Below are 22193 nucleotides of genomic sequence, written 5' to 3'. Positions count from 1 at the left end.
CACTCCCACTTGCACTCTTAACACTCTACTGAGAGTATCCACAATAGCAGCCAACTTTTTTCATTTATAACCATGGAAACCCCCATAATATATATATATATATATATATATATATATATATATATATATATATATATATATATAGTAAGAGACCGTGTTTGGTTTGCCGATTGCCACAATTGAAATTCAAGATTCCATTTTGTGATATGTTTGATTGTCATTGGCATGGTGTATGACGGGAATTCATAATCATTGGTTATTTGTTTATAAAATTACCCAAATCATAATATTAAAATAAACAAGAATAAGAATTTCAGTTTTGTATTATTTCAATATACAAAAAAGATTTAAATATGTGTTGAAACTTTTCAGTTTCTGGTTTCTACAGTAAATTTCCTTTATTTCCATATCAACTTAACATGTGCAGACCGATTGATTTATTTTTCAATTTTCATCCCAATTCTTATAAACAAATAGAAAAACAATAAATACCCAAACTTGTAATAAAATTTGGGTAAAGGGGTTAAATATACGCAGTTTCATCCTTCAGTTGAGAATAGAGCTTTTAGTTGTGGATAGAGAGGCTACTTCAAAAGATAGCTCGGGCCAAATGGGGGAAAAATCATGCGTGCATGCCGCTGACTACTTTACTTTGTGTAAGATATTAGGTTGCACGGAGTCTCTCTAGATCGGGCTCGGGTCATCATGAGCAATGCTGTAAAGTTAGGTTGGGTAAGCCGTCCCATATGTCCCTCCCTGATCAACGGCTTCAAATTCATTTTGTTTTTTTTTGTATTTTTTTTTTATTACCTATATAAACAACTTTCTATCACTCTAAAAACCAAACTTTCTCTCAAATTTCATTCCAACTCTCTCAAATTCCATTTAAACCCTCTTCAATTTCATCCAAACTTTCAAATTCAGTGAATTCGTCTCTAGTTTGGATGATCATGTGCGTGCAACAAATATGTTATGGAAATAAATCATATTTTATCATCTTCACCCAATACTGAAAATAATAACATTCAACTTTTGTCGGCTCTTGCTCGGACTGTACACACGCTTCTTCAGGCTCTGCAAGTTCAAATGTGCGTTGCAATTCAAGAAATCTTGTGAGGAGAGATCGTCAAGCTACAAAACGGGTGTGATTTGAGATTACTTTGCTAAAAATGCAATCTTCGGTGATCAACATTTTCGAAGAAGATTTCGGATGAGCAAACATTTATTCATTTTTATTGTTGAAGATATGGAAAGAACATATCCATATTTTGAAACAATGTGGGTTGTAAGGTTAAGTTCTAGTTCATTGCAAAAATAAACATCTGCAATATGGCAACTAGCATGCAAGAATACAACAAATACATTGGATGAATACTTGAATATGTTAGAACTAACTTTAAAGTCTTTAACACTTCTATTATGATATTATCAACCTATATATATGGAGATGGATGTTTGCACAAACCAATGACATTCAAGTTTTGTATAGTACATATGAATCCGGACATGGATTTCCTAGAATGCTTAATAGCATGGATTGCTCACATTAGAATTGGAGGAATTGCCAAACGGTATTCGAGGTGATCACGAGTACCCAACAATGATGCTTTAATGGTGTCACTTGTTCGAACAATGACTTAAGCATTCTCTACCAATCACCCATAATTAACTATAAACATCTTAGAAAAACAACCAAATGTTCATTTAATTTGAATGAAAAATATACAAATGACTACTACCTTGAAAATAGGGTATACCCAAATTGGGCCACTTTTATGAAATAATTTCCACATCTAGCTACCAAAAAAACGGTTCAAGCCGGCACAAGAATCAGTAAGAAAGGGCATGGAACGGGATTTTGGCATCTTTAAAAGTTGTTGGGGGCATAATATGACTCCTTGCACGGGCAATGTCCTCTAACAGAACTAGAGATAATATACACTTATGAATGATGAGGCTATTGCTATATGTTCGATTCATGATATTGATGTCCATATTGAGGTAGAAATAAATGAAGATATGTCACCCACACACACATCATCTACATACAATAAGTGAGACGCATACAAAGAACCAACCATGTCACCACGAAAAAAATACAACTAAACTTACCATCACCAAAATAAAAAGATAAAGATAGGGAGATAGAGGATCTCTTTGACACAACCTTCCTTGTAGAGGAAACTCCACCGAAGGACTACCATTGACCAAGACCCTGGCCGGATAAAGACAACCACGAATTTAACCCATCTACATGGGGCCGAACCCCATGAATTGCAACACCAGTTCAAGGAATTCCCAAGAAACTGAATAACACGTCTTTTCAAACTTGATTTTGAAAACCATGAGCTGTTTTATTCACTTCTTATACAAAACTAGTGATACTATTTGGAGTGAATAGCTTCAAAACCCTTTTTTTGCTATTTCCTTCTAACTTTTTTTTTTTTGCTAGTTTCTTACAAAATTCAGTTGTTCTAAAAAAATCATGACTAATTTTATTTCCACCCGTATTCGACATTGTAAATAAAATAGTTATTTTTGTTGTCATCAATAAATCTTTCTCACTCAAATTTCTTTGTCAAGATGGTGGAAGCATTTAAAAGACGAGTAGTGCCCAAATTAGAATCGAATATCCATCTTTTTTGCAACTCTAATTCCATTTATGTCGATAACTAATTTAATAATTGTTCTTGATATTTTCAGTGTTACATTGTCTACATGCAATAATTTGTTTGCACTTTTTGAAGTCTCCATGATTGACTTCTATGTCATGCATAGAAACTAACATATTGCTAGGCATAAAAGTCTCCACCACAGTAAAAGACTTAAAAGTCCTTAAAGTCTCTACCGCAATAAAAGACCTTATGACTGAAGACATCATGGGATGATTTTAGGATGGAACAATTAAATTCATCGTTTTTGTTTTTTCCGTATTGTAGATTCTTGCAACTACTTTACCCTTGTGGATGTTCTACATGATCTAAACGATATTATTTTCAACCCCAAAATTTGGAAGAGAAAATATTTTTAATTTGAGCTTATGTCGAAAAAACAATAAAACTTGTAGCTATATTACACTCATTTTGGCTAATTTCACGGTAAAAATGACAATTTTGCATAACACAATTTCACAAAATGCAATACACAAGTCAAAAAACAATTTCTCAGTGAAGTCCCCAATTACACAATATTTGTCTTTTTCTCTTAATTTAAACTCTTCAACTTCCATTTAACTACTTTAAGATAATGTAAGTATCAACTCTTTCATGTCTAAACTCAAGCTAATCCTAATCCTTCAAACGAATTTCATTCCTTTCAAAAACATTCTACACAAACCAAATACCTTCAAGATATGAAAGATTGTTGAAGCATGAATGCATTATATCCTTGATAAAAAAAATACATTTCTTAGAACTTGGTGAAATCAGTTCTCTCAACACCTTATTAGGCAGCTACAATACAAAACCCACAAAGCAGACCACTTTTCCAGACAACAAACACGAAAAGATACTGGATTTGGTTTGTTTTTTTTCCTATCTATATATAATTTAAGGATACATTCATGAATCCCTATTACCTTCAGATCCATCTTGCTTGCTTCCTTGTCCATTTATCAAATCACCACCACCACCATGGTTCATAACTTGATGCATTCCAAACAAACCACCCTGCCCACCACCACCACCACCAGGCCTCAGACCCATCTGTGCCTGAAGCTGCTGCTGCTGCTGCTGCTGCTGTTGCTGAAACTGTAACAATTGTTGTTGCTGCTCTGGGGTCCGAAGTGAATTCAACTGAAATGGCAGTTTCTGACCACCACCACCACCACCAATAGGAAGCTGAGGAGGAGCTACAGGTTGAGGTTGCTGCATGAAATTATTAGGCTGCTGAGGCATGAAACCTGGTGGCAAGCTTGGATTCCCCTGAGAATGATTTGGTATTTGTGGTGTTGGTGTTGGTGTTGGTGGAGGTGGGTGAGTATCAGCAATGGCAGCTAAGTACATTAAGTTCTTTTGGAGTACTGCTTGATACCTAAATTAGTTAAATTTCTCAAAAAGGATACATTTTTACATGATCAATATATGAACAAATGATGTAATCAACTTACTGAGCACACTCCTGGAACTTTCCAAGGTTTTGATTTTCCATTATAGCCATGATCAGGTTCTTGTTGTCTTCAAGGCACTGCAATCGGATCGATCAAAACAATCAATTGATTTATTTCCTACTACTTATTCCATTCTTTCCCCAATTCCTTCCTATCGAACACTATGTAGCGATTAACATGGTATGTCACGATTGCAAGTATTAGGGCAAAGAATTTGTAGTTGTTATGAAAGACGTTCTTTTGTTAACAATCGTCGAACAGAACACATCAAAACTACTTAATGAAAGCGTTAATGGCGATGATCTGTTAAATACAAGAAGACACCCATAACATAACATATACACTCTAAATCGACACATTGGTGTAAATTTGCGGCTAATATGATCAAATGAAGAGCAAAAAGAGTTATGTAAGATCTGAAAGTTTAGGAACAAACTGGGAAAAGTATTCATCGATTAATGGGGCAAACTAAAGGTCAAAACTATTTGAAAGATTATAATAGAGAAAATCAATCGGAACACTAAGAAACCTTTTGAATCTGCTCGGTGGTGATGGCATTGGGGGAGAGCTTCGACGCCGGAGGCGGCGGCTGCTGCATTTTGTAGCGGGAGATTTATTTTAATCTGTAGAAGAGCTGAACCCTAAACCCTGCGAGAAACCAAAAGGCAAAAACAATGAAATTGAAAGGCAAAAAAAGGGAGACGAATGAATTTGAGGGGCAGAAGGAGACAAACCGAGAATTTGTTTGTCTGCATATGCCGCCGACTACGACTCAAAACTCAAAACTCAAAACTCAAAACCGTTGCGTGTCGTAAACGGTGTTTTGCAGAACCGAGAAAACGGAGTGTGATGGTCCAAATGAGTTCGAATTTATAAGGTACAATGATTTGAGTTGGTAATGTATTTTAGTTGTTGATCATATTTGGTTTCTAAATTTTTTTTTTAGTGATGGATTAACCTTTGAACTTGTTGAAATATGTAAATGTTACCCTTATGACCGGCTAAAATGTGAATAAGGGTAAAATGTGAAAATTTTCAAATAATTCAAGGGTAAATGAAGCACGAAAAAGTTCAATGACTAAATGTAAACAAAATTGAAAGTTTGTTACCCTTTCAAGTCATTATCCCATAAATGGTTCTAAATGTTATTAAGGAAGAGTACAAACGGGATATTGAGGTCACAGAAGTGAGGATGTTGTAGTAATCGTGTGATATACCTTTATTGTATAAAGTACCAGAAACAACACTTAAAAATGAAGTAAGATCGACTTCAATCACAAAGAAACCGAAGGAAAAAAAAAATATGGTGGTTTCAAACATATATTTACAACACAGGCGACAGTCTTCACTCCAGAAGGTGGAGACGGTCATTGTAGATCATGCGAGGAAGAGAGAACATATACTTAGGACATATTCGATTCACTCCAGAAGATGTAGACGTCATTGTGAAGATAATATGATATTAGATTTAAATGAAGTTTTTCTCTTTACAAGGACAGGAGGTTTGATTAGTGAAAAAACTCATTTAAATTTAACATCGTATTATCTTCACAACGATCGTCTCCATCTTCATGAGTGAAAACTGTCGCCTATTTCCTAAGTATATGTTCTATCTTCCTCGCACGATCTACAACAACCGTCTCCACCTTCTAGAGTGAAAATCGTCGCTTATGACTTAAATATATCTCTGAAACCGCAATAATTTTTTTTCCTTCAGTTTCTTTGTGATTGAAGTCGCTCCTACTTTATTTCTAAGTGTTGTTTTTGGTACATTATACAATAAAGGTATATCATACGATTACTCCAACATCCTCACTTTTGTGACCTCCATGTCCCGCTTGTGCTCATCCTTAATACCATTTAAAACCATTTATGAGATAATGACTTGAAAGGGTAACAAACTTTCAATTTTGTTTATATTTAGTCATTGAACTTTTTTCGTGCTTGATTTACCCTTGTATTATTTGAAATTGTTCACATTTTACCCTTATGAATGGCTAAAAGCGGTCATAAGGTAACATTTACACGTTTCAACAAGTTCAAGGATAAATACATCACGGAAAAAAGTTTAGTGATCAAATGTGATCAAAAGTTAAACTACGTTACCCTCTCATGTCATTATCCTATTTATATATCATCCGTAAACTTGTTGATGTTGTGCGTAAATTAAATCCTTGGGTTTGTACACATTTAGTCTCTGATTTTTTTTTTGTCCATATTTTCTCCTTCAACTTGTTGTTGTGTGTAAATTAAATCCTTATTACCGGTTGATGCATATTTGCCGACATGATTGCATATGTAGACAATCATTAAAAGAAAACACTCCTACGTAGATCATCTCTGAGTTCCATCGATTATAATACGATATCTAGCCCTAAGTTCAATCAAAAAAACTTTCGAACCCATACCCAAAATCGAAGAAGAAGATGTCGACTCCTAGTTCATCTGGTTCCATCGCAAAGAAAGAGGCTCTTTGTGATTGTTGTGTCCCAGTTCGAATATGCACATCCAAGACCAAAGACAACCCTAACAAAAAGTTCAAAGTTTGCCCCAATCCTCTAGTATGTTGATATCGATTTCCATATGTACATTTAATTTTCCTTCTAATTAATAAATAAAGATATTGAGCTTCTTACCATCTTTATATTTGATTTCGAAGAAACCAGGTAGGAAGTGTAAGTACTGGGAATGGATTGATGAACCTATAACTGGAAATCCGAATTTAGAACAAGAACTTGAAGCAGTTAAAGAGCATATTGCATATTTGAAGAAAGAAGTTCAAGAGTTGAAGAAAAAAGCACATAACTATAGAGTTGAAATCAGTTGTAATATTATCTGAAAACAGTTGAATGGAGTTTGGTATGATATATGAATTTTGGTAGTTTGAATGTATTGAACAGTTTATATTGAATGTTGGGTTGGTATTGAATGAAATGTTACATGGTACACATTTGAATGTAATTTACATTGAATTTGGCTGCAATTTCAACAACCAAAAGACAAGGACATTGATAGAAACAAATATGATTCCCAATAAACAATTGAAATATGATTCCCATTATAACAAGATTCTTCATAAACTAATGCATTAGTACCAATAAAGATTGAAAAAGACAAAACACAATTGACATAGGATACCTATCCGATTCCATTACTAAAAGGCAATCAAAAGTTACTAGATTACAAGCAATGGTAGTATTCTCAATTACATCAAAAGTTGGCCCAATTATCAAAAGAAAGTCATCATACAAAGCGTACTATTACATACTTCCAAAGCAAAATAAAACAAGTAACCTTAACCATTCTAAAGTAATTGGGTTGTCCAGTCATTCCTTTGCCATCCTTTCGAAAAATTTGCTTCCTGATTTGTATCTTGTTGATTCTCTCTAAAGGCTTCCCCGCTCTAACACCAAGGCTCTTAGGCACTCTAACACCAAGATTCACATGCACTTGGTTAACAGGTACTGGATACACAAGATCTTGGTTGACTGGTACTTCATTCACAGGATCTTGATTCATATGGACATTCTCTTGAATCACATGCTCTTGATTGACATGCTCTTGAGTAATACGATCTTGATTCACATGAGTTGGAGCACTTGGAGTTAGAGTGCTTGGACCTGCTTGTGAAGGACATGTGTTTGCATTACTCTTCTTTCTTGCTTTACTTGGACCTGCTTCAGAAGGACCCCTCATTGGACATGTAGCTTTTCTGTGTTTAGTTTCATTATAAATTGTACATCTGTATTGAACACCTGCCTTGCTTATAGCATGTCTTGTATTCCCACTAAGTTCATTTTTTGTTTGGTCTCTTTTTCTTTTCACACATGGCCTACCAGGTAACCTCCTCCTAATAGGAGGTAGTATCTGGTGAACATTAGGCATGTGGGGCCACAAGGTACTATCATTTAGGGGATAAGAAATGCAGACTTAGTAAACCACTCTGCAACATATTCCTCTGGATCAAGATTCAAAGAAGATATGACACATACGACATGTACACAAGGAATCCATGTCAATTGCCAACCTCTACATCCATATTCTTTCTTCTCTAGGTCAACACCATACCTTTCATTACCTTGCACAACTTCAAACTGTTTGTGTCCACTAACATATGGAGCCCAAAATTTGTCATTACAAAAAGTCAGTTAGCACTTGCATGTACAAAAAGTAAGTAAAATTGTTTGTATCCACTAACCTTCTCAAATTCTTTAGTTCACCAAGCTTCTTTCTGATAGTTGGACAATTGCCAAATTCCAGTCCAATCCTTTCCTTTTCTGCATGTACAATCTCTCCATCAAAAACTACCTTATGTCCTCTAACATAGTGATCAATGGCTTCTTTCTATCTTCTTCAATAGTAGCATTAAAGCTCTCAGAAACACCATTTTCCATTGCATCACATCCTATTCCCACCTTAAAAAAAACCCTTGACCAATAGTTTGGGTCCATTTTAATGAGATAATCACATGCCCCATACATCAAAGCTCTTGATCTCTTCAATTGCAAGTTCAAATTTATGAATTGTAGTTGTCTTTACAGTCCTCCAAAAGGTTTTATGTAGCACTCAACCTTAAAATTTTTATGGAAGTATGCAAGGATGTGCCTAGTACACAACCTATAGTCCATTTCTGTACATCTTTCTTTCACAACCTCCATTATACCCTGCATTTATTTGGAATGTTAGTATGTGTAAAAGGTAATTTGTGTATATGTGCTTTGTGTCCATCTGACATCAATATGATTCCATTACCATTTCCCCCTTCATCTATGTCTTCCATTAGATTGTCCAAGAACCACTTCCATGTCCATTTATGTACATCTTTCTTTCACAACCTCCATTATACCCTGCATTTATTTGGAATGTTAGTATGTGTAAAAGGTAATTTGTGTATAGGTGCTTTGTGTCCATTTGACATCAATATGATTCCATTACCATTTCCCCCTTCATCTATGTCTTCCAATAGATTGTCCAAGAAACACTTCCATGTACTATTGTTCTCAACATTCACTACTACCCAGGCTATTGGGTATATGTTATTGTTTCCATCCCTGCCTACGGCTGAGAGGAACTCCTATTTACATATGCCCTTCAGAAAGCATCCATCTATCCCAATAACCTTCCTACACCCATTTAACCATCCATTAACAAATCCTTTAAAACTCACATAAAACCTTTCAAACACCACAATATAATTACTTTGGGGTTGCACATATACTTCAACATGAGATCCTGGGTTGGCCCTTTTAATTTCAGCTCCATATTCCCACAACTTGGAATAATGAACCTTCAAATCACCCCCAGTTTCACACAATGCAAGTCTTTTTACATTCCTACATTGTCCAACACTAACATTTATGTTGAATAACTTGGATAGCATGGATTTCATCTTCCTCAAACTCATTTTAGGGGACTCCAATATATCAGGGACAAACTGTTTCCCTATCCATTTGTAGGTAACAATTGACCTAATTTTGAATGCCCTTGAGCAACTATGGTATTCTCTAAGGGGATTTATTTGAAATGTTTGCTCATCTTTCATCCAGGAAGCTTACTGTCTAAAAAGGAATTATTGTGTTTTTCCTTTACAACACTTTACAAGCAACCTATCATTGTCATTCTTCTCGTAATACAAGTCGTATTCACGTGTTACTGCATAGTTACTGAGAGATAACTTAAGTTCCGTAGGAGAAGATAATCTCATATCTAGTTCAGGCTTCATCTTCCTCCATTCTTGAGTAGCATCATGCCTAGGGTAGACAGTTGGAAGTTCATTGCCTTCTTCATCTTCATCAGCAAAAACTACTAGACATAACTTGTTCAAAAACTTATCATTGTAGGTTCCTTTGAAGATTCTTTTACTTGATATAACAGAGTCTTCCTCTTCATGTTCACAGTTCTCATCATCTTCCAAAACAAAGTTGACATCTTCTTCTGAATACACAAGTTCTTCATCGTCTGGTTCTTCTTTCTGAATCCACTCAAATATAGGTTTATTATCGTGGTCAATATACACATCCACATGTATGTGAGCATTTTCAACCTCAAGAAACTCAGAGTAGTCACATTTATTTTGTAGTGTTTGAAGCCCCTCACTCAATCTCGCTTCAGGTATACATAAATACGCATGCTTGCACTAAAAATCAATAAGGTTCTCAACATATTTGATGCAATCGGAGAAAACAAACTTGTCTGCATCTTCATTCAGTCGTAGTACTTCTGGAGCAGAATACACTAATGGATTAGCCACAAAAGTACCATTATGGTGTACATCGACTTTTGGAAAAGCTTGATTTTCCTCCATTGAATCAGAGTGGTGATTTGAGAGAAAGGAAGGGTGAGTAATGAGGTGCTGATCAAGAACGGATGGTGAGAATGGAACCCTAACTGTTGTTTTTTGTAAATGAGGTTTCTTCATAAATGAGGGTGGAAGAGGGTAATTCCATGTAATTGCCACGTAACTAATTTCATTTTTCTTAAAATCCCATAAAGCACAAAATAATCGGCTTAACCGGCATCAACCGGTAATAAGGATTTAATTTACACACAACAACAAGTTCAAGGGAAAAATATGGATAAAAAAAGTCAGAGACTAAATGTGTACAAACTCAATAATATGTTACCATTTTAAGTCATTATCCCTTTCATCTATTGGGTTTTAAAAAAATAATAACTCAAAATAAAATGTTTGATAATATAAAAAATCTTTTAAAATAATTTTTTATTAGCAAAATAGATTTTAATATGTTATGATTTCAGACTTTTCAAAATTCTTTATAACTTTTTGTGTTGTAAAAGACAAATTTCCCTTAAAACATAGTATAAACTAAAATAAACACTTAAAAAACAACTTATTAATTTATTGACTTTTTCTATCACAAAAATTAATCAAACACCTTTTAAAAAACTTTTTTTTATCGTCATAAGTCAATAAGTTCTTTTGCATAAAAGTCATTTTAAAGTTCGAAATGAAATATTAAACACCCTCTAGGAAAATGAAATTTAATGTTTTATTTTTTTAAAAAAAATTAATGTTTTCATTCCTTTTGTCTAAAATATTTTTGAAGTTCAAAATGAAATCCAAAACATCTTTTTGAAAAATAAAATTGAAATGTTTTTATTCTTTTAATCAAATTCATGTTTTCGGTTCATGTTTTATGTATATTTGTCTATCATCATCTTTTTTTTAATACTTTTTTTTAGAATTTAAATTTTATTATAAATTTAGTCCAAAAACTAAATTTTGTTACGAATTCATTCCAAATATAATTTAATTTATTTTTTAAAATGTTTGTATTAAATTGTAAATAAGCTTATTTTTTTTAAAGTAAGCAACTTGTATATTATAATAACAGATACCCGTCTTATCAATTTTATAGCTTTGGCCTACATTTTAAATTTTGTTACAAATTTGATCAAAACATTATATTTTATGAAGAATTGATCTGAACACTAAATTTTGTTACACCTATCTTTCCAATTTTATAGTTTTTGCATAGATTTTATTTTATTTTTTTATTATTTTTTTATGAATTTGGTCGAAACATTAAATTTTATTAAGAATTTATCCAAATTTAGTTTAAATTTCAAATTTATTTTTATACATAAATTTTAAGACTTTTTAAAGATTTTCTTACTTTTTTTTTTAAAATTTTGTATAGATTTTGTAAAATTCTTTAACAACATTTTTACAACTTTTTATAGAGAAATTTACAACTTGTTATACTTATTTACTAAAAACAAAGCTTGATGTGTATTTTTTAGTACAACATTTTAAAATTGGATTACAACTTCTTAACTTTTTTACAATGTTACACTCTCATACTTCGGTCTTACAATTTTTACATATTCATACGTTTTAACTCAAAGGTTTAAAAACAATTATATGAAAATTGTATGAAAGTTATAAATAAAAACTTTTACTTAAAACATATAAATTAGTTTTAATTTTTTGAAAACATTTACAAACTATTTTTGTTTAAAAACATTTGTATTAAAATTGTATTAGAGTGTAAAAAAATTAAAAAGTTATAATCCAAATTTATAACATTGTATTAAAAAAAATATAAAACAAGTTTATAATTTTTTTATAAATAAATATAGACAAAACTTCAAAAATGGTCCCTATGGTTTTCAAAAATATCAAGTTTAGTCCCTAAGTTCAAAAAAACTCACAGATGGTCCCTGTGGTTTCAAAACTTTTAACAAATGGTCATTTTCGTTAAGTCCGTTAGCTTTTGGCCGTTAAGTGAAGGGTATTTCCGTCATTTCATAAAAGAGGGACCATTTATGAAGTTTTTTGTTATTTAAAAAAATATAATTATTTAATAAAGGGTCCCACCCCCTCTCTCTCTCTCTAACATCCCATTTTTCCATCTTTCTATCGGACCTTAGGAACTTTCACCACCCCTGTCGTTAATGTTCCAGATATATTTCTTCCTTTATCTTCTCCAATCTAAAGAATGAAAACCCAAAAAATCTCAACCACCACTCTTTAAGTCGCCAGCAGGAATACTTCATCATTGACGATGATATTACTTGTTATAGTTGTTCAGGTGCGAAGCCATCCACTTAAAAACACGAAATCGACCTTCAGATCCATACAAAATTGACCTTAAACGAGCAAATGGATTCAACTATAAACCAACTCAGAAAATGGAGGTGAAAAGAGGGTGTTGTGGGTTCTACATATGAGTGTGGGTCATCTAATTTCCCATCATACCCATCGGAAATCACAAGTCCTAGATCAGAGTCACTACCACCAAAAATTGTTTTCTGAAATCGAGTTGTTCCAGAGATCGGTGATTGTTTCATAAAGCCAACATTTGATTTTTATTTCTGCTTCGTAGATAGGTGGTCGGTTCCTCTAGCTTAATTTTAAATTTTGGCTTTGGTTTTTATTTTGGAATCAGAATATTAAAATCGTTGGTTGCTTTAGAATTACATTTGGTTCATCATGTGTAAACTGTAGAAGAAAGAATTATGTTAGAAGTTATTTGGGTGGTTATGGTGGATGTCAGAGACGAAGGTAGCTATCGAGGACGATGGTGGCCATTTTGGCTGCCGAAGACGATGATGATGAAGATAAGGAGGGGGATGGGAAAACGAATATCAGATTTATGATAGTAAGACTCGTGATTCATCCTTTGTTTAAGAATCCATGTTATAGTTCTTTAACTGAGATGGAATGAGGATAAGAAAGAGATCGATGGAAAAAATATGTATATTGTGAGGGTTCTTCTTTCTATATTTTAATGGTAGCGTGGGTTTTTTTACATTTCAATGTCAAGAAGAGAACATAATAATGAAGAGGTGACAATAGAGAGAGAGAGAGAGAGAGAGAGAGAGAGAGAGACCCTTTATTAAATAATTATATTTTTTTAAATGACAAAAAACTTCATAAATGGCCCCTCTTTTATGAAAGAGAAAATGACAAAAATAGCCAAAAAAAATCGAAATTACAAAAATGGCCACCCATTTCGCAGATGAGAAGGTCCCATCTGCGAAATGGGCTTCTCATCTGCGAAAGTACAAGTACCTAAAGCACAGTTGTGCTTTAGGTACTTGTACTTCCGTAGATGAGAATTTTTTTTTTTAATATTTTTTCTGTATAAATAGGGTTAATTTCGCAGATGGAATAGGTCCATCTGCGAAATCCTCTCAGTCTATCTGCGAAATGGTGTATTTTTTTGTATTTTTTTTTATTTTAAGTTTGACTATGAAATGAATTGGTTTGACTACGAAATCACGTTGTTATATAAAAACTTTTGTAGAAAAAATATCATTTTGGTTGTCAAACCAATTCATTTCATAGTCAAACTTAAAAAAAAAAAAAAAAATACAAAAAATACACCATTTCGTAGATAGACTGAGAGGATTTCGCAGATGGACCTATTCCATCTGCGAAATTAACCCTATTTATACAGAAAAAATATTAAAAAAAAAAAAATTCTCATCTGCGAAAGTACAAGTACCTAAAGCACAACTGTGCTTTAGGTACTTGTACTTTCGCAGATGAGAAGCCCATTTCGCAGATGGGACCTTCTCATCTGCGAAATTGGTGGCCATTTTTGTAATTTCGATTTTTTTTGGCTATTTTTGTAATGTAATTAGTGTAAATGACTATTTTTGTCATTTTCTCTTTATGAAATGATGGAAATACACTTCACTTAACGGCCAAAAGCTAACAGAGTTACCGAAAAGGACCATTTGTTAAAAGTTTTGAAACCACAGAGACCATCTATAAGGTTTTTTGAACTTAGGGACTAAACTTGATATTTTTGAAAACCACAGGGACCATTTTTTGAAGTTTTGTCATAAATATAACAAATAGTAAACCACTAAACCAAATTATAAAAAGTTAAAAAATTTTGTCTTTTAAAACTGTAATAAAAATTAAGAAAAAAATCTTAAAGACCTTGTAAAAAACTTCTAAAAAAATAGTAGAATTTTTTTTTCGTATTCAACTAGATTAAAAAGAAAGGTTAATGATTTATAAAGGTAACCAACTTGTATAATTATATATATTTTTTATTTAGTCATGAAACTTTTTATATGCAATCTACCTTTCAATTTATTCAAATTGTCAAAATAAAATACCTATATGACCAGCAAAACCGACTATACTTGGCCATATTAAGATTTTTTGAACAGGTTGAATGGTAGATCGCATATAAAATTTTTGCTGATTAAATATATGAATTATAAAATTGATTACCCTTACAAGTCATTATCATTTTACATGTTTAAACTTTTGTGTCGCTAGTGTTTGTAGCTTTCAAATGAATTGGATTCATTAACTGAGTTTATAAAGATAAATTAAAGTGCATAATTTGGTATAAACAATTGTTACGAGACGAGTAATTGAATAACAAAGAACTTTTCGTATTTTAAATGGTAGTTTCCAGAACCTAGAAAAGGGATAATAAACTGTTTGAAAGAACAAATGACTTATTAGTTTTTTTTTTTCAAAAGTCACAACACAACTACTTAAGAGTGTTTGACAATTACCAAATAGCTTTTTAAAACTTTTTTTTCCCAAAGTTTCTTTGAAATGTCATAGTATCTGATTTTTGAGATAAGATTACTATAACACCCTTCATATTAACTGTTCAGCCTCACATTTTCTTAAGATTGGTTGATCTTTAAGCTTTTAGTCTAAAAATGTTTTTTTTTAATTCAGTGTTCAGCAACGTTTTTAGTCGTCCTTTCCTTTCATGAGTTAAGTGTTTCAACAATGATCTTTTACCATATGGAATCCTGAATAAACAATGCACTAAAAATATCATTAAATCTTGGGAAAAGAGTAACTTAAAATAACAACATGCGATTAACTAAAAGGTTAACAGAGTCTCATGAAGCATAAAAATATACTTGGACTCGATGCATCAGACAGGAACTAGAAACATAAAATGGCATGACAAGGCGTTTCAACAGTTTCTCTGTATCTATGCATTTGTATAAGTAGAGAAGTAGAGAATAAAGATAATAAATAGATCCTTCTAAAAACCTAAATCAGTGCATAGTTGATCGTGGTGCACGTGGGCGAACTGGTGTCTTTGAAGGGCTCACCCTGCATTTTATAAATTTAAAAAAAAAAAAAAATCAACCCAAATTAGAAACAATTATTTAATTTTAGTTTCTCAAATGAAAGAAAATGGAAAGTTACTAAACAACCACACCACCTTATTGGCAAGGATCCCAACACCGCACCACTGCAGTTCAGAGCTGCAATTGCACTTTCAGCCTGTAAAAAATAGCAACATACTTTTATTTCTTCACGTAGTTAGAGAATTGTATTTTTGAAAATCTACCCAATTATAGCACTGTCAGTGTCAGTGTCAGCGTCGTCCAAATATGAAAGTATTTATATAAACATAAAAAAGTACAAGTAGGACAGACAACATGTACTTTGTTGACAGGACTGATGTCAATAGGACAAAAATTACAACTTTTTGTTTCGATCAAAAAGGTGAGACCAGGACTCGCGCTCGATTTCTTGTATGTGGAAAAGACGTGAATACCCTCCTCATCCAGCTAAAAAGTTTGTCCTGTCCAGTCCAGTCCCCTCGTGTCCGATATAACAAACACAAATATACATACACATAATACCATGAATATATGCATGATTAGACCTAAATACAAATTTATATAAACATGTATACACTTTTACAAATCCCATGAATATATATATATATCACATTTTAGCAAAAGCTCAAGAAAACTTACCATCACAAACTCAACGAATGCAATACGAGTGGAATGATTATAGTCCCCAAGCAACCTCAAGCGATAAACCTAAAAACAATAAATTTCACAATTCTTACAAATTCAAGAAACATCAGTTTTATATATTTATTTGTTTAAAATAATAAAAAAAAAGCCACAAACCTCGCCACATAGTGTTTCAAAAAAGAGTTTGACATCTGCTTGAGTAACCTTCTTATCAATGTTAGTACAGTAAATGGTTCTTGCACACATTTCCCTCTCATCTTCAGACTACAACAACACACAAACTAAGTACAAGCACTGAAGCACATGGTACACATTTTACAGCTTCAAAAAGTCACCTGGGGTAAAAAAGTTGGATTTACTGGTGCAATAGCAGTTTTTGAAGGCAAAACCCTAACAGGATAGTACCCAAGCATAGTTCCACCAAGAGACAATGCATTCCTTGCACCTTCTGCAATTAAAGAATATTAAATATTACACAACACAACACATCAAAAATCAAAAGTTTTTAGTCGAATAGTAAAGGTTAAGAATTTGCATACCTTCATCAGTAAATTCTATGAAGGCAAAATGAAGAACAGAATTTGGGTCACCACATACACGACAATCCACAACCTGTCCACAGTTAACAAAGAGAGCTGCAAGCTGTTCTTCAGTCACCTGAATTCGTAAAATAGTTTAAAGAAGCGTATTAGTGGTTAAGTAATCGGTGAAAACAGCAAAATCCCAGAAAAATAAATGAGATTCTACAGTGATTGTACAATTGTACATGATTCTTTACCTGTTGATCGATGTCAGAAACATAAACTGTTCTCTTGATCACATCATCTCTTTGTGCCATACTAGTACGGCTGTTGATTCTTCTCTTCCCACTGAAATTACCCTTCTGATTACATCAATCAGAAACCCCCAAAAATCAGCAAAAGAAAATAGGAAATTAAGGAATTAAGATAACAAAAAGGGGAAATCGAAATCGTTGTACCCTTCTAGTGGTGGTGGGAGTGCCATTAGCGAAAGCAGCGGTGTTAGTGTGGACTAAGAAATTGTTAACAGCGGCATAACCAAATTGGGCAGGAGATGATGGCAGGAGTTGAAGTCTTTGATGGGGGACAAATTCTTCAGCCATAGGGTTAAGTTTCGACAGCATTTCTTCCAAATCGCTCATTTCTTTCTTAAACCCATCTCCACCATCATCATCGCCGACATAACCATTGCCGTTGGTGTTCGACGGCGGCTGTAGTGGCGTCACCTTCTGTAGCTGCTGCTGTTGCTGGTGGTGATGGTGGTGGTAATCGTTTGATCGGTAAGACATGGTGGAAACAGGGTTACGGTTGTTGTTGTTGGTGGTATAGGATGATTTTGTTGACTGATCGACATCTGAGGCTACAACGTTGATGCTATGAGCATTTTCAACAACAGCCATTTGATGTCTGATGGAATCAACGATTAAATCCTTTTTGAAAGTGGGGTTTCTGTTTGATCTGGGTTGTGACCGATTCCGATATCCCTTCTGGTAAAAACAACAACAGTGTCGCTGTTCAATTCTAAATACTACCAATCAAAATCTGGAAATTTAATAACAAAAAGAAGAAAAAAGGACTGAAATTTCCATTTTGGAGAAAGAAACGTACCTGGAATTGAGCTTAAAGATTGCACATTAACCAAGAATCAAACCAAACCCATCTCTCTATTTCTCTCTCTGAAATCTTCAGACCATAAAATAAAGGATCAAAATCAAAAACCCACAGATAACAGAGGCGAAAGTGGTGAAATTTTAAGAAATTACCCAACTAATTATATAATCTTTTGCAGTAGTAAAATAAAGATGGATGAATATTTATAGAAGTATTGGGAGAGAGAGTGTTACAGAAAGAGAGAGAGATTGATTTGTCCGTCAATGTTGAGAAATGAAGCCATCAGAACAAGCATTCAATGTAGCACAACAACAACCTTTTTCCTTTTCCTTTTTCTTAATTTTATTTTCTTTTTCGGGTATTTAATATTTCTATTTCTTGGTGCATAATATGACAAAATTTGTGGGGCGTCTACCCTTTTGGTCCCATCTTAATCATGGAAAACTTATTTAAAACATCCTTAACAATTTTTCTTAGTGTAAAAGTAAAACTTTATAGTTAAATATGAATACATAAATGTTATTTAAAAACTATTAAGTTAATTTATTAATAATAAAATAATAATTTTATATTAAAATAAACAAATAATGTTAAATTATGATAATCTTGAACCGGATCATAATAGTAAAAGATTAGAGAGTTATTATTAGTTATACTTTAAACGAATTCAAAAAATAAAACTGAAATTAATATATATGTAACATCTCAAAATTTTCAACAAACTGTAACTTTTTAAAACAACTCATTTACTAAAGAGTTAATTACAAAAACCATTGTTTCCAAAAGATTATCTAAAATCAGAATCATTTACAACATAGTTTTCAAACATTTTCATTATCAGAGTTTCCCACAAATCATAAGTCTCAAAATCACGAGGATGTGTACGGTCACGCCTTCATCTTGCCATGATCTATTGAAGTACTTGAAACCATAAACCAAAACTGTAAGCACGAAGCTTAGTGAGTTTCCCCCAAAGTACCCACACAAACAATTAACACATATACAATAACAATATGCAACGGGTCTACAACTAAAATACTGGATTACCCTTGAGTTCACAGTATGAGTCTGGCTTGCCTATTGGTCCCACAACTCATATATGGCTTGCTCCTGAGTCCACAACATAAGTCTGGTTTATCTCCGGGGCCCACAGCTTATGTTTGGCTTGCTCTCTAGCCTAATCAGTCATTAGACCGACACACAGATGTTCAACCCTCAGTACGAGTCTGGCATACAACCGGTCCTCAACTCATATCTGGAATGCTTCTGAGTCCTCAGTATGAGTCTGACATGCCCTACCCGGCCCTCAGCTCAAATCTAGATTGCTTCAATACCCTCGAGCCCTCAGTATGAGTCTAGCATACCACCGGGTCCTCAGCTCGTATCTGGAATGCTACTAAACCCTTAGTATGAGTCTGGCATGCCCTACCCGTCCCTCAACTCATATTTGGAATGCTCCAGAGTTTGTTGGCTATAACACGAACAGATACAACCTCAACCCAACACAATATACCGACAAATAACAAACATATACAGATAATCATGCAGACAGAATCATAGGTAGTCCTACAGATCTACTAGACTAACATATCAAAACTAGCATGCATATATATCCCATACTCAGCATATCAACAATATCAGGTTATCAAACCAATGGGCAGAACTTGGTGTCTTCGACCCGAAAGTATAGTGAGGAAAAATCACCTCTCGATCTGATCCATAGTTGATAAGGTACCGACTCCGAATCTTAGCTCCAACTGTAACAACCCAAAATCCCAAGTATTGTTAAATTGCATTTTGGGGGTGTTTTAAAGGGGAGACTCGGCGAGTTGGAGCTAGACTCGCCGAGTAGGGTCGCAGACTTGGTCGCGGGTTCGCGACTGGACTCACCGAGTCCAGATATGGACTCGGCGAGTCGACGCTGTTCAGCAGAAACCCTAGCCGTTTGGTTTTGGATCGTATATAATGCCTCTTAGGCCGTCATTGTCCGTCTTTTGGCCGATTGAGAAGAACCCTAATCGTTGTGGACGTCTAGAGCAGGAGAGGAAGCTTTTGGAACCTTGAAGAAGTGGTTAGGCAAGAAGAAGAAGAGTTTTGGCCAAAGGAATATCAAGGGGATCGAGTTCTGAGGTTTGGAGACACAGAGAGGGTGTTATTCAGGTAATATTTCGGATCATTTCTGCTATATTGAAGTGTGCTCGAATTTAGGGTTTATGAAACCCAATTGGAGATTAGACGGATTGTAGTGTCGTTACCCCAATGTTTATAACCTTGTATTAGGACCCTTAGAGGTCCAGAAGGTCCCATGTTTGTTTATTCGGGAATATATGTATCTCAGGAAGCAGTTCGATCGACTGCATGGCGTGGACTCGCCGAGTCGGATGATCAGACTCGGCGAGTAGCTTGAAGATTCACTGGGACTCGCCGAGTTGTTCTTCAGACTCGGCGAGTGGAGTCGGGGTGGCCCCGCGATTCTTCCAGGAGTGACTCGTCGAGTCAAAGAGGATACTCGACGAGTAGAAGGGGAATCTTAGAGGATTGAAGGACGACCAGACTCGCCGAGTCGCCAGGGAACTCGCCGAGTCCAGTCGAGTTGACAATGGACTGTTGACCAGAGTTGACTGGTGTGATTTCTTAGGGTCAGTTAACGTGGAAGATAGAAGTATTAAAAAGAGATATATGATGTTACAGGGAGCTTGTAGCTCGGAGGATCAAGTGCAAGGGGTTTTAGGAGTTGCTATCTTCCAGTGTCCGCGAGGTGAGTCTTCTCACTATACTGTACCCGGAAGGGTTTGACTGTGTGACCGGAAGGTCGGATATGATATGTGATATGTATGCTATATGTGGTATGTTATATGTTATATGTGCTATGTATGTTATGGGCCGGAAGGCGAAAATGTTATGGGCCGGAAGGCGATATGATGTGTGATGGACCGGAAGGTCGGCGTGGGTAAGGCCGGAAGGTTTACCCAGCAGGGACGGAAGTCCCCTGAGACACATGGACCGGAAGGTCGGGCCGGAAGGCAATGTTATGTGGACCGCAAGGTCCGGGCCGGAAGGCGTAGGTGCGTAAGTTGTATTTTGGGGAACTCACTAAGCTTCGTGCTTACGTTGCTCATGTTATGTTGTTTCAGGTTCTTACAGTAACGCGGGATGGCAACGGTTCGATTGTACACACCGAAGAAAGAGTTGTGTTTTGGAGGATCCTGGTCTTCTATTCTAATGAAAATGAAACTATGTTTTGTAATTCGAATGTGAATAAGATTTTAAACAAGTGTTTTAACATTAAATTGATTATTTAAATGAAAATTTTGTTTTTTTGGAAATCACGGTGTTACACCAACCAATACCTATCCATCCAAGTGACCATTAACCATCAAAATCCCAAAATACTCTTTAGGTTAACTTAGTTAAAAGCAAAAGTCAAAGTCAACAGTCCATGTTGACTCCAACATGTCGTGTTGACTTGCAAACACGTCGTGTTCCTCCCGCATCTAAATAGTCGGGAAAACCCCATCCAACACGCCGTGTTTACCAGAGTTCCAGCAGCTTAATCCATTAAGTTGATTCCTTCGATTCACAAAGCTCCAAAGCTCAGATCTGGACCAAAATGATAAGAAGAAGGATAAAGTTTCCAACTTTATCCTTCTAGGACTATTCCAAAGGGTCCAAAACCCATCTATAAGGCTTGAAGATGCAAGGACTTAACCAATAAGCACTTAATCCTTAAAGTTGATGCCCAATACTTTCTAGAAGAGGTTCTAGCACTAAAACCATCCCAAAGGTCGGTGCTTTATAGGCATGCATGTCCAATGCATGTCTTGAACCCATATTAGGTTAACAATGAGGATTATGAACTAATCTCTATGCATGACATCAAAACTAAAACATAAACCAGATCTAACACTCTCTATAAGGTCACCTTGACCTAGAGATTCATAAAGCTACAAACTTTATGAGATTTAACCATCCTAACATTCAAGAACAAGAAGCTATGGGGACAAAAACTCAAGATCTAGCAATATGGAGTGATAAAAATCAGATCTTGAACACTTACAAAGGTCCAGAATGAAGCCAAGTTGAAAGATGAGGAACTTGCTTGTTGGATCTTGCTTCCTTCTTCCAACTTCTTTCTTCTTTGGCTCCAAAACACCGCCCTAGATCACAAATGAGAGGGAAAGATGATTAAGGTTTCTTTCAAGGCTTGAGGGCTGATGTGG

The 22193-nt window shown here is 34.7% G+C and overlaps 2 protein-coding genes across 4 annotated transcripts; both read right to left on the bottom strand.

The window, feature by feature from the left end:
• Positions 1 to 3360: 3360 nt before the first annotated feature.
• Positions 3361 to 4976, bottom strand: LOC111920392 (GRF1-interacting factor 2). Its single transcript, XM_023915963.2, has 4 exons — positions 4843 to 4976; positions 4638 to 4756; positions 4109 to 4185; positions 3361 to 4032 (listed from the first exon to the last, which is right to left on the bottom strand). The coding sequence occupies exons 2-4, from the start codon at positions 4704 to 4706 to the stop codon at positions 3561 to 3563; spliced, it is 618 nt and encodes a 205-aa protein (XP_023771731.1). The 5' UTR covers positions 4707 to 4756; positions 4843 to 4976; the 3' UTR covers positions 3361 to 3560.
• A 10438-nt stretch (positions 4977 to 15414) lies between these two features.
• LOC111920391 (polyadenylate-binding protein-interacting protein 12) lies at positions 15415 to 18329 on the bottom strand. 3 transcript variants are annotated; one of them, XM_023915958.3, is made up of 10 exons: positions 18207 to 18329; positions 17971 to 18045; positions 17322 to 17849; positions 17121 to 17225; positions 16882 to 16999; positions 16678 to 16790; positions 16499 to 16606; positions 16337 to 16405; positions 15793 to 15854; positions 15415 to 15680 (listed from the first exon to the last, which is right to left on the bottom strand). In XM_023915958.3, exons 3-10 carry the CDS (start codon positions 17760 to 17762, stop codon positions 15623 to 15625), a joined length of 1074 nt encoding a protein of 357 aa, XP_023771726.1. In that variant the 5' UTR covers positions 17763 to 17849; positions 17971 to 18045; positions 18207 to 18329; the 3' UTR covers positions 15415 to 15622. The 3 variants fall into 3 exon arrangements, with proteins under 3 accessions (XP_023771726.1, XP_023771727.1, XP_023771728.1); XM_023915959.3 differs by having other exon boundaries at positions 18126 to 18278; XM_023915960.3 differs by having other exon boundaries at positions 18131 to 18265.
• Between the last annotated feature and the right edge of the window lie 3864 nt (positions 18330 to 22193).

This window comes from Lactuca sativa, chromosome 9 (assembly GCF_002870075.4).
Source record: "Lactuca sativa cultivar Salinas chromosome 9, Lsat_Salinas_v11, whole genome shotgun sequence".
In the NCBI taxonomy this organism is placed as follows: domain Eukaryota; kingdom Viridiplantae; phylum Streptophyta; class Magnoliopsida; order Asterales; family Asteraceae; genus Lactuca; species Lactuca sativa.
This window is presented reverse-complemented; position numbering and strand designations above follow the sequence as displayed.